This window comes from Neofelis nebulosa, chromosome 8, assembly GCF_028018385.1.
Source record: "Neofelis nebulosa isolate mNeoNeb1 chromosome 8, mNeoNeb1.pri, whole genome shotgun sequence".
NCBI lineage: Eukaryota > Metazoa > Chordata > Mammalia > Carnivora > Felidae > Neofelis > Neofelis nebulosa.
In genome coordinates this window covers 99189507-99206901 of record NC_080789.1, presented here as the reverse complement: position 1 = coordinate 99206901, position 17395 = coordinate 99189507, and the positions used below count along the sequence as shown (strand labels likewise).

The 17395-nt window shown below is 37.0% G+C and overlaps 1 protein-coding gene across 2 annotated transcripts; it reads left to right on the top strand.

Annotated features, from left to right (window-relative positions):
- Nucleotides 1-79: 79 nt before the first annotated feature.
- Nucleotides 80-16536, top strand: CLEC2D (C-type lectin domain family 2 member D). Of its 2 annotated transcripts, XM_058743742.1 has the most exons (5): nt 85-289; nt 3128-3238; nt 10026-10210; nt 14230-14333; nt 15884-16536. In XM_058743742.1, the coding sequence occupies exons 1-5, from the start codon at nt 229-231 to the stop codon at nt 16020-16022; spliced, it is 600 nt and encodes a 199-aa protein (XP_058599725.1). In that variant the 5' UTR covers nt 85-228; the 3' UTR covers nt 16023-16536. The 2 variants fall into 2 exon arrangements, with proteins under 2 accessions (XP_058599726.1, XP_058599725.1); XM_058743743.1 differs by lacking the exon at nt 3128-3238 and having other exon boundaries at nt 80-289.
- Nucleotides 16537-17395: the final 859 nt, after the last annotated feature.

Genomic DNA, 17395 nt, shown 5'->3' with positions numbered 1-17395 from the left:
CGAGTTTTAAAGAAATTTTTGCAGAAAAAAAAAGAAAGAAAAGAAAAGAAATTTTTGCTAAGCACCCGCCTTCTCTGAAGGCAAGCTGCTTTCTGACTCATGTGGTCCCCTGTCTTTTTGTGAGGTGGGTGTGTAAATGAGGAAGTTCTAAACTGAAAGGAGAGGTTGTTCTCTTGGCTTGGAAGCGATCTGAAGCCACTTGTTAGCTGTCTGCGATGTAAGGGCAAAATGCATGATAGCAATTGTGTGGAGAAAGCCTGTGTGCCGGTGGAATTGCTGAGAAACCCAAGTAAGAAGCTGGTCTGTATGCAGTGACTGTGGGAATTGGGGCGGTAAGATAAGAGCAGTAATGCGGGTCTGGTTTTTGCACAGGGAAGACAGTCTTTTGGAGAGAGTTTTCAAGGCTGAGAGATGGAATGCTAGAGGTTATAAATTGCAGGTTTACGATTGGTATAAAAATATGCAGCTACTTGGGTACACTTGCGCCAACAAGTGAGGAGGGAGAACTGTTAAGGAAAGATGTCAGAGAGTCGAGTCCGGTTCCATTGATGACAGAGGATAAACCTTGTAACAATGAATCTCACTGACATATACAGTCATATTTTATTAATAAATATCAGTTCACAAATAGTAAAAATTCAAACGTAAGAAAATGGAATTAAAAATTAAATTACGAGGTTAAAACTTAGTAAATGTTAATAACAGTGAATTTCACTGAAAAGAACAATGCACATTTTAAAGTGTCATACAGATGCAGGGTATTATCATTGGTAAATAAGGTAGAAAATAAGGGCGCCTGGGTGGCTCAGTCAGTTAAGCGTCTGACTCTTTATTTTGGCTCAGGGCATGATCTGAGGGTGGTGAGTTTGAGCGCCATGTAGGGCTCCATGCCCAGCAGGGAGCTTGTTTTGGATTCTTTCTCTCTCCCTCTACTCACTGTCTCTCTCTCTCTCTCTCTCTCTAAAAATAAATAAACAAACAAATAAATAAAATGAGGTGGAAATCTACAATGGAAGCTCATACATAGGAAAGATAGAAATAAAAAGCAAAGAAAAGGCAAACAGTATGGAGTTTTTTAGCAAGTAAAAAAAGTAAACAGAAGGCAAAGGAAAAACAGTACAGCATTCAAATGGAATTATCTAAAATTGGAGGCACAGTAAGAAGAAAATAATGTATATACACACATATAATCTCATATATATTATATGAGATACGTTATATATTATATATATTATACATTATATATATATTATATATATTATACATTTATACAAAGCTTGAAACTGTAAAAAACCACTTGTATTCAAGGCTTTATGTGATGACTTAGTAAGTGGGGGAAAAAAAAACGTTTTGGACCAGCTGCAGAAAATCAAAGTGGCATAATTTAAGAGTGAAAAAAATTTCTTTTGTCTTTGATAAAAGTTGTCCTCGACTTAGAGAAAAGGCAGTTCATATGAGGAGAAGACGATGTCTAATCCTTGTTGAGTGACTTCATTTATTTCTTTATTCCTTTGGGATTTTTGCATATTTCCATAAGAGCTGCTTTAAAGTATATGTTAGATAATTCCAACATCTTGTCATCGCAGCATTGGCTTCCGTTGACTGTCTTTGGCCACGTTCGTTGAAATTTTCATGGCATCTGGACATTTTGAATGAACATTTTGTTACGAGACTTTTGATTTTGTTTAAATTTTGGGGTGTATTGATATTTTTGGTTTTAGCCGGCAATTACTCTGGCTTGGTTCAGCATTCTGTGGGCTCTAATTCCAATGTCGGCTCGGTGTTTGGATCCTTTGTAGTGTTATTCAGATCTTTCCTGGGTGTGCACCAAGCATTGATCGTTCTGGGAAACATTAACGAGAAACTTTCTAGTGTGGATAGAATGTTACAGGAAAATATGCCTGTTTCATCAAGAAAGTCTTTAAAAGAAGTAGCTAAAAGTGTGTATGGTGGCCACGTGATGGACTCTGAAGAGGGTTCCAACAGGAAATTTTACAAGAGGGTTTAGGGGCACCTGGGTGGCTCAGTCAGTTAAGTGTCTGACTTTGGCTCAGGTCATGTTTTCATGGTTCGCGAGTTCAGGCCCTCCATCGGACTCTCTGCTGTCAGCACAGAGCCTGCTTCGGATCCTCTGTCCCCCTCTCTCTGTGCCCCTCCCCTGCTCATGGTGTCTCTCTCAAAAATAAACATTTAAAAAAAAAAAACATTTACAGCAGGTTTTAGATAACATAGGATCTTTTGAGATACAACACAAATATAGAAAAGTGTACAAAACACATATACAGCTTAATGAATTATTCTAAGGTGAGCATCCTTGTTAAATGCTATCTTTGTCTGGGGTGCCTGGGTGGCTCATTTGGTTGGGCAGCTGACTCTTGATTTTGGCTCAGATCATGATCTCACAATCCATGCTGGGTGTGGAGCCTGCTTGGGATTCTCTCTCTCCCTCTCCCTCTGCCCCATCTCTGCTCACACACTCTCTCTCTCCCTCCCTCTCTGTCTCTCTCTCAAAAAAAAAAATACTATCTTTGTCAGATAAAGAAGCTTGCCACCCATCTCAGAAGCCCTCTAGGCAGTCTTTAGGAATAACACTAAATTGACTTTTATGAGAATCATTTTCTCACTTTAATTTTGACTTAAATAAAAAGACTTTTAAGTCCCTTTTAATGAAAAGATACCCCCGTGATTGCTTTTTAAAATGCGCTTTCCGTGTTTTTTTAAGTTTCAAGATAATTTATCACGTAGAATTTACAATAGTCTCAAGTTTGTTGATTTCGTTCCTGTCATTTAATTAACATGATTCTCCCTCTCTTACATTTCTGTTAAATTGGTAGCTGGATCTGGAAATAGAATAAGATTTGTATTTAGTTTTGGGGGACAGGTGCAAAGCCACTTCATGGCTTGTGCACTAAGATCAGTTCTTCTGTGAATAAGTAAACTCCAGAGACAAAATTGTACATTCATAAAACGACAGGCCAGTTGTCCCCTGTAGTGAAAAGGAATGAAGAGGAAGTAACATTTTGACGGTTAATGCTTCTAGCAGTCTGACGTCTGTTCTGCAGTTAACGTGGAAAAAAAAAAAAAAAAACCTAAAACAAAAACGTGTTTTTCATTATGTTTTTTCCAGATTACCTGACTTCAAAAAAGCATTTTACTAAAGTTAAACCAAATAGAGCCTTTTCCTTCATCATCACATGTTTCATACTTATATTGAGTGGAATAATTATATATGTTGTAGGTAAGTAATTTGTAATCTTTGTTCATCTAGAGAAGTCCACTTTCCAAAAGAAGAGAGGACTTATTGATGATTTCCCTGTTCTTTACAGTTCCTAAGTTGTTTTTTTTTTTCATTTCACCAGTTGAGTTAAATTCCAATAACCTTGTAAGTGGGGTCTAAGATTTTAGTTGTGTAATATAAGGGTCACATTATTACAAACTTAATAGAATGCTCAGAGTTTGCAGAAGGTAGAACCCAATTGCCAGTCATATTGTGCTTTAATTTATATTATTGCTAGGCCTTTTATCCAGTAGTCTTACTATATATATGTATACTTTTATATATATATTATTTATATATATATAAATATTTACTTACAAATGTATATTTATATATTTAATATATTTATATGTAAATTTACTCTCAAATTACATTTTCTTTTTAAAAATTTTCTTAGGTTAAGGATATATCAAAAATGAGCTATAGTTGGCATATAACATTATGTAAGTTTCAGGCATACAATATAATTGAAATTACATTTTCAATTAAAATTACTTCAAAGATCTTGTGTGTAGGTCCTGATGGAGGACGCATCCAAAGAGAGCTGTAGAAACTGATGTGTTTGATTCATGAAATTGCATTTGTGCTTGAATATTTGCCAAGAATTCAGTAATTTTCTTTAATGTTGACTTTTTTGAAGGACAGAGACAGAGTGTGAGCAGGGGAGGGGCAGAGAGAGAGGGAGACACAGAATCTGAAGCAGGCTCCAGGCTCTGAGCTGTCAGCACGGAGCCTGACTTGGGGCTCGAATTTCTGAACCGTGAGATCATGACCCGAGCTGAAGTCAGATGCTTAAACTGACTGACCTCCCTAGGCACCCACAGTAATTTTTAAACAATGTATTAATAGGATCTAGGCTGAGATAATATTCAAAAAATAGAGGACCACAAAACCATGGTGGCTTAAAAAATAGAGACTTCTTTGACCTCTCAATTCTGTCGTGAGTGAATAAGACTGTGGGGCTGCTATTTTCCATCATTCTCTTAAGATATAATTGGCTTCTGTAAGGTGCCACCATCAAGGCTGGGTTTCCTGAAAGAAAGGAATAGGGTACAATGAGGAGGGCTGCTCAGTCTTTTAAGGTCTAGGACAGAAAGTAGCATAAATCCCTTCCAACTCAAGTTTCATTTGTGGAAACTTAGTAAGAAAGGCCCACGGAAATGAAACTCTGTCTCTGTCTTTGACCTGACAATTTATTAGGATTTGTCTCAGGGTGAGGTTTGGGCGTATTTATCCAACTGGGCATTGGCTGAGTTTTTGAATGTTTAGATCATGTATTTCATCACATTTGGGAAGTTTACAGCCATTACTTTTTCCAGTAATCTCTCTGCCACTCTTTGTCTCCCTACTTCTTCTGAGACCCCTGTGATGCATATGTGGGTTTGCTTCATGGCATCCAACAAGTGCCTTAAGCTCTGTTCATTTTCTTCATTCTTTTTTTTTGTCCGCTCCTCCTACTTGATAATTTCAGTTGTCCTACTGGTAACTTCCCTGAATCTTTCTTCTGATGCTCAAATCTGATATTAAGTCCTTCTGAAATTTTTCCTTTTTAGTAAGAGAAATGTCTGTCCTGCTCCCTCCATTTTGAGAGAAGGAACAGGGGACGGGGCTGCCTTCTACCTTAGGCCCAAACTGCTGCTGCACTAGTCAGAAGGTATTCCATGCATGAGAAGAAAACACGTTTTCCTACCATTTTGAAGATGGCCTTTATTGATTGGGTGTTGGCTTGATTTGTGTAGACTTTTATAAACCTTTGTTTTCCCGAGGTCTTACCAGTTTCAGTCAGCTAATTTCTTGGGCTTTTTTTGGTTTGTTTTTATTTTTTAAGTTGTTCTTGTGGAGGAACAAGAACTTGGGGTTTCCCAGTTCACCATCGTACTGCCCTCTACTCCTGGGGATGGGGAGATACTTTTGAGGGAAGTATGCAAGTGCATGCTGCCTTCCACTGTTTTCTCCTTCTGACTGCAAAGAATATTTGAGAATTACTGTGATAGAAGAGCAGTCCGCCAAAGAAAGTTATTCATTCATTTTCTCAGTGAAAGGTCTACTGTTGAATCATAGCCTTGTCAAACTTACATGCCCCAGGAGACAGTGATGGTTCACAGAAGGTCAGACTCCCTGATAAGTCCTGGCGTTAGCAGAACAATACGGAAAATTATGCCCTTGAGTAACATAAAACAAAATCCGTGATGCAATTCACACGCAGGTAATAATTGGTTAAAGTACTACGTTCACGTCCGCCTCCATTTTTATGTCTTTTCTCATCCTCATCACACCTAATTACCTACTTCTTAGTCCTTCATAGGTCGATCAGAGTACAGAGTTTAAAAGCACAAATATGAGTACACATTCTGGATTTAGATGGCTTGGGTTTGAATTCTAGCTGTCTCGTCTGTGCAGCTTTGTAAACTTGGACAGCTCTAACACCCTCTCGGTGCTTCAGTTTGCTTACTGTTGTTGAAATAATGAAGTAAATTTGTGTATGATTGAACTTGGACAATGTCTGGAGCACAGCTGGTAGACGATGACTACTGCTACTTGTTAGGAAACTCAAATTTTTTTCAGTTAAAACACAGTAGCGGACTCTGCATGTTGGTAAAAAATTTAAAATTTCATATAATCATGTGAATCCACCATAAATGTGATGAAAATCAGAAATGGTTGAATAATTGTCCCAAAGTCATGTATTTCATCTATGGCATAGGCAGGACTCTGACTAATTATTTTGGCTCCATTAGAATTGACTTCCTTTTAAAGCAGGTATACGTTCAGACAAATTTATAAAGTGCTTCCATTTTTCAGGAATAATATATTAATATTGATTGCACCCCTGAGTTCTCATAGCATTTGTTATCTGATGGTTATAATTATTAATTTATATGTGCATTTTTTACGTTTGTGGTGAGCAACTTGAGGGAAAAATACTATTTTTTTCCTATATCGTTAGTCCCTAGCTTAGTACAGAATAAGTGTTCCATAAATGATCACTGATTGTATAGATTTCTAATATTTTTATCCTTTTGAATATAATTTTTTTTTTTTTTTTTTTTTTTTGGGACAGAGAGAGACAGAGCATGAACGGGGGAGGGGCAGAGAGAGAGGGAGACACAGAATCGGAAACAGGCTCCAGGCTCCGAGCCATCAGCCCAGAGCCTGACGCGGGGCTCGAACTCACGGACCGCGAGATCGTGACCTGGCTGAAGTCGGACGCTTAACCGACTGCGCCACCCAGGCGCCCCGAATATAATCTTAAATACGTGGCTTCACTTCCAGTTTTCCAACTTCTCTAATCATACTATCCATACTATAATTTTGGATAGGGATTTTTCCTTCTAAAAGTTAGAAAAGTGGTGTAGTCTAGTGATAAGGCACATCCACATTTTCACCACCAAACTATCTGAGTTCAAATCCCAAATCTGCACTTGTGAGCTGTGGAACTTTCAGAAAATTAAACGTCTGTTCCTAATTTCTTCATCTGTGAAATAGGGATGATAAATCAAACCACTTCATAAGGCTGTTATGAGCATTAATAAGTTAATATAAATAAAGTATATAAACCAGTAAATAAAGTATATAAAGATTTTTTTTTTTAAATCATTTTCTGGGGGCACCTGGGTGGCGCAGTCGGTTAAGCGTCCGACTTCAGCCAGGTCACGATCTCGCGGTCCGTGAGTTCGAGCCCCGCGTCAGGCTCTGGGCTGATGGCTCGGAGCCTGGAGCCTGTTTCCGATTCTGTGTCTCCCTCTCTCTCTGCCCCTCCCCCGTTCATGCTCTGTCTCTCTCTGTCCCAAAAATAAATAAAAAAAAAAAAAAAAAAAAAAAAAAAAAAAAAAAATCATTTTCTGCTCTGGTTTTCTTCTGCATGTTCTGTATAGCCACTATGGCTGATAGGTGAGGGACTAATTTTTCAATCCTATGTAGACTACTGCACTTTTATTTGTTTTTAAATTTCTCATATTATTTTGACAGAAAACTAATTTTGAGCCCTGTGATCCAAACCACTCAGCATGGTTGATGGGTAAAATAACTTAATACTGCCCTACCTTGGACTGTGAATTTTGCTATTATTCAGTCATACCAGACGTTTTGAAATCTGTGACTGCCCTCTGGTGTCAGTAAGAGATTATACAGACTCCGTTAGCTGAAAACAAGTCTGCTTTTATTAATTTATTTTTAATTTTTATTTTAATCCCAGTATAGTTAAGATACTGTGTTATATTAATTTCAGGTGTACAATAGAGTGATTCAACATTTCTGTAATTACTCAGTACTTGTCAAACTAAATATACTCTTAAAAAATTTTTTTTTTGGGGCACCTGGGTGGCTCAGTCGGTTAAGCGTCCGACTTCAGCTCAGGGCACGATCTCGCGGTCCGCAAGTTCGAGCCCCGCGTCGGGCTCTGGGCTGATGGCTCAGAGCCTGGAGCCTGCTTCCGATTCTGTGTCTCCCTCTCTCTATGCCCCTCCCCCATTCATGCTGTGTCTCTCTCTGTCTCAAAAATAAATAAACGTTAAAAAAAAAATTTTTTTTTTTAATGTTCAGACAGAGCATGAGCAGGGGAGAGGCAGAGAGAGAGGGAGACACAGAATCTGAAGCAGGCTCCAGGCTGTGAGGTGTCAGCACAGAGCAGGATGTGGGCCTCGAACTCATGCACCATGAGATCATGAACTGAGCCAAGGTGGGCCGCTCAACCGACTGAGCCACCCAGGCCCTCCAAGATATACTCTTAATCCCTTTCACTTATTTCACCCATGTCCTCACTCACCTCCCCTCTGGTAACCATCTGTTCCCTATAGTTAAGCGTCTATTTTTTGGGAGCACATGGGTGGCTCAGTCAGTTAAGTGTCTGACTCTTGATTTTGGTTCAGGTCATGAGCTCACGGTTCGTGAGATCGAGCCCCATGTCCACAGAGCCAGCTTGGGATCCTCTCTCTCCCTCTCTCTGCCCCTGCCTGCACATACACGTGTAAACACGCTCTCCCTCAGAATAAATAAAGGAGCATTAAAAAATGAATCTGTGGGGCGCCTGGGTGGCTCAGTTGGTTAAGCGTCCGACTTCGGCTCAGGTCACGATCTCACAGTCTGTGAGTTTGAGCCCCGCGTCAGGCTCTGGGCTGATGGCTCAGAGCCTGGAGCCTGCTTCCGATTCTGCGTTTTCCTCTCTCTCTGCCCCTCCCCCGTTCATGCTCTGTCTCTCTCTGTCTCAAAAATAAATAAAAACGTTAAAACAAAAAAATTAAAAAAAAAATGAATCTGCTTTTTGTTCGTCTCTTTACCTTTCTTTTGTTCCTTTGGTTTTGTTTCTTAAATTCCACATATGAGTGAAATCATATGGTATTTTTCTTTCTTTGCTTTTAAATATCTGGGTTGCAAAAGGCCACTAATAGACAAGACGCGTGGAATTTACCTTTAACTCTAAAATGGAAAGGTAATGGAGTAAGTAATTGTAAATTTCGTGTATTGAAATATAATCAGGATTAGATAATTTGATGCATTAAATAACTGGATACACCTAATAAAAAAAATCTTCAAAAACTGTTTGCTGCTATTTTGTTATCATAAACGGTATCACTATCACCATTACCATCTTTAATGGAAATGTTAGAAGCTTACAGATAAAGAAAAGATAAAACAAGTAATAATCCACCGTGGTCATCCTCGGTTTAAAGATTTCTCAGTGCGACAGTTGCTCAGGATTACCTCCGGACAGAAACCCCGAGTAGAGTGATTGCTTATCACTTTCTCTGCCTAAACTTGAACTTTGCAAAACAAAGACGAAGAGGGGAGACTCGTTTGAAATTGGTCAACATACGCAGCAGTCTCTTGTCTAGTTTGAAAGTTGGGGACAAAGATTTGATTTTACTTTGGACTCTCCCATGTTCCAGGTGATCCGTATTTCTTTTTTAATATTTTTATGATTCCACAGAGAATGATCTATTCTTGCCATTCTGTTACCAAAAAGAAAATCTCTTATACATCGATGAAGCAAAAATAAAGCTACAGAGATTTAAATTAACATTACTTATTTAAGAAAGAAGCTGTGAGGTTACTTAGAGAAAATGGTTATAGAAATAAAAGCCTCACCTACTAGCAAATCAGTAAAGGCCACCTGGAGAGACTTTTCTTCTTTTTAATCTCACCTTTAGAGAGCATCTCTCCTGGTTATGTGGGAAGTGTATCAGAAAAGCTTACCCCATGGAGTACTATCAGCTTCAAAATAGAGAAAGCCTCACAAAACTTCCTTAGTTGAAGGAAGTTCTTTAGTAGAAGGACACGCAGGGTAAACCCACTTCTTTCATCATCATGGGACTCTTTACACATCTATCCGACCATTTCATTTCCAGAAACTTTATTCACAAAAGGTATCTATGCCCTGTCCCTCATTTTATTTAGGAAGGCATCTAGAGCTCTTGAACTATCTGTTCTCTAAGGCTGGTAAAATGTTACTGATGTGCCTAGTATTTTAAGAAAGGCAGCGTTGTTGAAATCTAAGTAGGCAGGTCTATAGTCCAGATTTTAAGACATTAGTAATTCTTCATTCAACTCATCCACTAACTAAGGCATTAGTTTGAATCTCAGCTTTGACATTTGCTGTGTAATATATGTGATGACTTGCAGAATCATATTCCTTGTTTGAAAAATAAAGATGATATATTTAGCCTATCACACAACTATGGAAAAGTGTATTAGAAAGCACTTGATAATGTACATATAGGAACATATAAAAGTAAGTTGTTTTTATTTTTAGTAACTAGAAGAAAATTCCATCAAATACCGCCAGAGTGCCTTGAAGCTGCATGCCCAGAAAACTGGATTGGTTTCCAAAGAAAGTGTTTCTATTTTTCTGATGACATCAAAAATTGGACATTCAGCCAGAGGTTTTGTGTCTCACACGGTGCTGATCTTGTTCAGATTGAAACCCTCCAGGAACTGGTAAGAAAATAGTTCTGTCTAGAATAAAATAATGTGCCCCATCAATACACTACGTAATTCTATGTGAGAATGTCTAAGGTGCAGGTTTAGACACTTGCCTAGACATTGATTTTTTTAACATAAGGAGAGAAAACCAGCAGGTGCTACATTCTGCAGCAGATCATCTACAGTTACCTTAACATTCATAGCAGGAAAGTGGCCAGAGAGCAAGACAGTGCTTTCTCTGACTAATGAGCAAGAACTGTGCAAACAGAATTAGAAAATTAAAGAGGGAAACATCATTTTAAATCTGCATGAAGTTAACATTGCTTCAAAATAAATCAGGCAGGAGTGATGTCAGAGAAGATGGCAGAGTAGGAAGCTTTGAAATCTGTACCTACACCTAAACACCTATTGGACTGGCAGAAACTCTCAACGAATCTGGAGCTCTGGAGGCTTGCAGCATCCAAGGGATAACTTAATGAAGAGGTTAGTAAATTTCAGTTAATCTCCATGAATTTCAGCCTTCCCACTCAGTGGTTACCATTCCCCATACACCATCATGTTCTACAGCCATGGGGACTCTTGGCCACGTTCCTGGTAAAGCTTGCTGGAGCCAGGATGGTGAATAAGAACATTGTGCTTCAAATATTGTGGTTATGTGGTATTATTTTTTATTGCTGCTTTTCTTTGCTGAGGGACAGACACAACAGAGGTGGGCTGCCATTTTTCATTCAACTTCTACCAAATGAAGTGATTTTCAGAGCATTTAAAGAAACAGTACTTGTTTCCCGCCCCCCTCACCCCTTTTGGGAGCTAGACATTTAAGAAAACCTGTGGCAATTAACTGGCTGACCCTAAAAATAACAGAATAGAAATTTCAGTGACCACACACAGTAGGTAATGCACATTTTGCAAAAATTGTTTGGAAAAGTCACAACCAGGTGGCTCTGAATCTCAGTAATTGAAAGTCAACAATCACTGAAGAAAAGAAGTATATTCCCAGAGTTAACACAATAAAGTATTCCTAATGGCCAGTTTTTAACAAAGAAATTACAAAACATATAAAGGAATAGGAAGGCATAGCTTATTCGCAGGAAGAAATATCTGACAGAAACCATCCGTGAGGGAGTCCAGACATTTGAAATATAGTCAAAGATGTTAAATCTATTGTATTAAATATGTTCAATGAGCTAAGGGAAACCATACACCAAAAAAGTAAAAGAAATCAGGAAAAATGATATGTAAATAAAGTAAGAATATCAATAAAGTGGTAGAAATTATTAAAAGGAACCAAATAGAAATTCTGGACCTGAAAAGTATAATAATTGAAATGAAAAACTCACTAGAGGAGTCAAAAGAATATGTGAACAAGAAGAAGAAAGAGTCAGCAAACTTGAAGATAAGAAAGTTGAAAGTATCCTCTCTAGCAATAGAAAGAAAATTTAAAAATAAAAACAAACATCCTGAAGGAAGTGTAGTATACCGCCAAGCAAACCAACATATACATTGTGGGAATCCTAGACGGAAAAGAGAAAAAGAAGTAGAAGAAATATGTAAAGAAATAATGGACAGAAACTTCCTAAAGTTGAGGAAAAAGATGAATATACATGTCCAAGAATCTCAACAAACTCCAAGCAGGATAAATTCAAAGAAAACTACATGAAGACTAAAATTAGAGTCAAGTTATCAAAGCCTAAAGAGAGAAGTTTGAAAGCAGCAAGAGAAGGGACTAGTCATGTACCTAGGATCCTCAATAAAATTAACAGTTGATTTATCCTGAGATACCATAGAATCCAGAAAACAGTGGAATGACGTATTTTAAATTCTAAAAAAAACCCTGCCAGTCTAGAATTCTGTATGTGACCAAACTATCTTTAGTAATGGGAAAAAATTTAAGGTACTTCTAAAAGAACAGCAGCTAAGTGAGTTTCTTATCAGTAGACCCATCCTATAAACAATGATAAAGGCTGAAATTAAAGTGCATTAGATAGTAACTCAGAGCCAAAGGAAGAAACAACACTCATAAAAGTAACCACATAGATCAATATAAAAGCCAGAATTAATATACTTTTGGTTTACTTTGTAATTTATCTCCTTTCATATATGATTTAACAGGTGAATTCATAATACAATAATTATAAATCTATGTTAATGGGTATATAGCATATACATATATAGTCTATGACAATATTATGAAGAGAGGATTGGAGATGGGGCAAAATGTTCATTTGCCATTATAACCAAGTTCATATTGTAAACTATGTTGTTATAAGTTTAAAATGTTAATGGCAATCCCCAAGGTAACCACTAATAAAATTACTAAAATATATACGGTAAAAGAAGGAGGGAATAAAAATGGTACTTACAAAAACTCAATTAAATAAAAATCACAATAGTAGAGGAATTGGAGAATAAAAAACATATAAGACATATAAAAAATAAATAAATGGTAGAACTAAGTCTTTTAATGATAATCACATTAAATGTAAATGGATGAAACTATCTGATTAAAAAGCAGAGACTGGCAGTTGGCTAAAAACAAAACAAGATCCATCTATATGCTATTAGAGACTCACCATAGATCTAAGGACTCAAAGAAGTTTAAAGTAAAAGGCTGGAAAAAGATATGGCATGCAAACAGTAACCAAAATAGAGCTGTGTGACTATATTTTTGTTGGACAAAACAGATAAAAGCAAAAAAGTTTACAAGAAACAAGGAATATTATATCTTGATAAAAATTTTGTTACAGCAAGGAGATATAACCATTATGAACATAGTGTACCCACAGCACCAAAATATATGAAGGAACAATTGATAGAATTGAAATGAGAAATAGATAGTTCTATAATAATATTTGAAGACTTCATGATTCCACTTTCAATAATGGATAGAACAACCAGACAAAGGAACAATGAGGACATACAAGTCTTAAACAGTACTGCAAACCAATTCGACCTAAAAGACCTGCAGAGAACACCTCCCAACAATAGCAGAGTACGTATTCTTCTCATGTGTGTGTGGAACATTTTTCTGGATAGTTCATATGATAGGCCACAAAACAAGTTAGTAAGTTTGAAAAGATTGAAATCATGCAAAGTTCCTTTTGTAAACACAATGGAATGAAACTAGAAATCAACAACAGAAGGAAAATTGGAAAATTCACAAATACATAGAAATTAAACAGCCCACTGTTAAACATTCAGTGAGCAAAAAAGAAATCACAGGGGGAAATTAGAATTGAAACAAACGAAAGGAAAACATGCAAAACATAAGTGTTTTGTAACATACCGAAACCTATGGTATGCAGCAGAAGCAATACTAAGTGGGAAATTTATAACTGTAAATGCATCCCTTAAAGAAAAAAAAATAAATACTTGAAGTCAGTATCCCAACTGTACACGTCAAGGAACTAAAAATGGAGAAGTCAAAATAAATGTCATCTTCAAAGAGTAAAGATTTCCCCGAGAAGTCCACTAATCGTAAAGGAAAATGATACATTGAATTATATAGAAATTAATACTCGTAATCATAAAAAGACACTCTACCTGTTGACAAAGATGTGTAACGTGGAAAACTACAATGCTGGTATGAATACGATTTGTTACAATTATAGAATCAGAAAATAATTAGGTGTCATTTGGTAAAATTGACAATAACCATTACTGTGGCCTAATCATTCATTCCGGGACAGGAGACAGGGGCCACGAATGCCATGAAAGCATTCATAATAGCTTCAAACTTGAAATAATACTAGTGGAAATCAATAATAGAATAGATAAACAAATTATGAAGTAGTAAGACAAAGTGGCACTATGCTGAATTAAAAGCAAACAAGTTATCAGCAATTTCTCTCCGTTTTAATATTCGTTTGTGTGTGCTACTGTAGCATATCTATTCTGTATGTATTATCAAACAATACAAAATTAAAAAGAAGAAAATTGTGAGAGCAGTTGAGAAGATAGCATAGAAGCAACACTTCTTCTGGGAGAGGCCAGATAATGTCAGGTTAATGCATATCATCTTTGTTTTCTGAAAGGATTTCCTATTGCGGTATAAAGGCCCCTCTGACCACTGGATTGGGCTCAGCAGAGAAGAAGGCCAACCATGGAAATGGATAAATGGCACTGAATGGACCAGATGGTGAGTTCTGAAAAATATGGTGGCAATATTTGTACCATACTGTGCACATATCTAGTGTTTAAAGGAGCAAATATTTTGAATTCACTTTGCAGGAAACCAAACACAGAAACCAGTGTGTTCTCTAAAAATTTTTATTTTGTGATTAGTCATAAAGGAACAAAGTGAAAAAGTGTAGACTGCAAAGGTTTTGCAACGTCCTCAAACCGCTACAAAATCTATCATAGGTGGCACAGTAGAATGGTGGTGAACTTGACTCCAGCCTCGGCTATGTCATTTACCAGCTCTTTCACTTTGAGCAAACTACACACTATCTTTAAGTCCGTTGCTTACTCCACGACAAAATTAGTCATACTTGCCCAATTGATTTCACAGGGTTGATATGAGAATCAGAGATTTTGATATTTACAATGGCACCATTTAACTTTAAATGTCATATCAATGCAAGGTAAATTACTATTTTCGTTGATCGCTGCATCAGTCTTCAACCATTTACATAGGGATTATGAGGGATGGTAATAATGTCTATTATTTATAAGATCATCATTACAATGTTTAGGACAGGTGCAGTTAGCATTGTCACATTTAATCTCAACTGCATATCTGTTGGATCTTTATATCACTAGAAGAATTTTGGATAATGTCGGAAGTCTTGGATTCAGGCAGCCTCACTACATGTTTTCTTATCTGAAGATAATGAGGAGGTTTTGAAAAGTTGCTTTATGATGATAAAGTAGTCAGCATTGGAAATGTCACTTTATTTAGTGGAAAGAGCACTGGACCAGACATTGGTAATTTTGAAAACTGGTTCTTACCTATTAGCTTTTTGATCTCGGACAGACACTAAGTTTTAGGAATTAGAGCTTATATTTATACACTGTTGCATCTGCAGTGCCTAGCCCATTGTGGGTGCTTGATAAATATTTAGGATTGACCTTTACTTCTCCCTTTATAATAGTGAAACAGTAATGTTTACTTCATCTAATTCTCTAGTGTTTAAGGAGCAAATATATTGCTAACTGTTCAGTCATTGAAAATGGTTCATCACCATAGAAGTGAAAAATACATTTATTAAGGGCTAGCGTGTCTTAACAAAAGGCAAATCATGTCACCCTGAGCAATTTCAAACAGTACAGGGGAAAAACTTCTAGTCTAAATGCAGACCCAGATGTCTGAGCCAGACTGCTTAAATGCTGAGTAGACAAGCATTCTCTCTCCTCTTTCCCAAAGGGAAGAAGGTGGGAATAGCGTGGACCCTGTATTTTCACTGATTTAGTTATGAATCCTTGTTTCATTTGTTATAGAATCCTGGGAAATTCTGTGAATTTTGTTTGTTGGCTTGTTGTGGGTTGTTTTTTTTTTCCCGGCCTGTAAAAAGAGATGATCTGTATCTCACAGGGTAATCTTTAATATCAAAGAGAGAATACGGGGCGATGCACCTTATATTTTAGAGGCTGAATTAATGTTAGTTTCCTGATTTCCTCATCTGTGTTCCCTGTGCTTTTGAAGAACTATCCGGCGGCCAACTGAGCGACTCTGCTTTTTCATTGCAGTTTTCCTATTAGAGGAGGAGGAGAGTGTGCCTATTTGAATGACAACGGTGCCAGTAGTGCTAGGCACTACACGGAGAGAAAGTGGATCTGTGCCAAAGAGGACACATACACCAAGATCAGGAGGCAAAATGCAACGTAACTCTTCCCTTGTGAATTGCACTCCTTCCCGAATGTGTCTTAGCCCTGACAGTGTGGAACCTGCTGCGGATTCTCTCTCTTGCTCCCCATCAAAAAGAAACATTATAAAAAATGAGCACCCGGAGAGACTGCCACATATAATTGCTTTGTATCCGGGTGCTGTTGTGTTACTCAACTTTGTAACTTTTCTCCGAAAACCCCGAGCAACCCAAAAAGCTTTCCTTCTAGAATCCTCATTGAGAGAATAAAAGCGGTTTCTTTTGTACATAACTTCTTGGCCTGATTGCACTTTCAGAACATTCCTTAGTGTTGGCAACATAAGGTGACATTCTTTACGTGCCTTCTCACTTACGTAAAATACGAGACTGAATGAAAAGGGCAACATCTTTTGAAAAGTCCTTGCGTACTTTACAAGTTTTAATTCCTCTTGATTGGAAGATACTCCTTAAACATCAAAAATCTCAGCATTTTTTTTCTCCTCAACCTCATTAAAATGTTAACTTTTTTTTCATTTTTATTGAGTTTTAATTTTAATTCCAGTAGAGTTAACACACAGTGTTATATTAGTTTCAGGTGTAAATACAGTGATTCAACGATTGTGTACATTACTCAGGGTTCATCATGGTAAGTATACTTCCTAAAGGAGGACACTTGTGAGGAGCACTGGGTGTTGTATGTAATTTAGTGATGAATTACTAAGTTCTGCTCCTGAAAATATTATTACACTATATGATAACTGACTAGAATTTAAATAAAAATGTGAAACAAACAAAAAAGAGATTAAAAAGTGATAAATGTACTCTTAATCCCTTTCACCTATTTCACCCATGCCCCCACCTATCTCCCCTGTGCTAACCATCGGTTTGCTCTCTATAGTTAAGAGTCTGTCTCTCTTTTATCCTTTGATCATTTGTTTCATTTCTTACATTCCACATATGAATGAAACCTATGGTATTTTCTTTCTCTGACTTCTTTTGCTTACATTATACTGTAGCCCCATCTGTTATTACACATGGCAAGATTTCATTCTTTTTTATGGCTGAATTGTTTTTTGAGTTTGATAACTTCATTATAGATTTTGAATACTAACCCTGTATCAGATATATTGTTTGCAAATATCTTTTCCCATTCCATAGATTGCCTTTTAGTTTTGTTGATTGTTCCTTTGCTGTGGAGGAAATTTTTATCTTGACAAAATCCCAGTAGTGCATTTTTGCTGTTTACCTTGCCTCTAGAGACATGCCAAGTATTCATTGATAGATAAGTGGTTAAAGAAGAAGTGGTCTGTGTGTGTGTGTGTGTGTGTGTGTGTGTGTATATATATATATATATATATATATATATATATATATATAAAATGGAATATTACTTGCC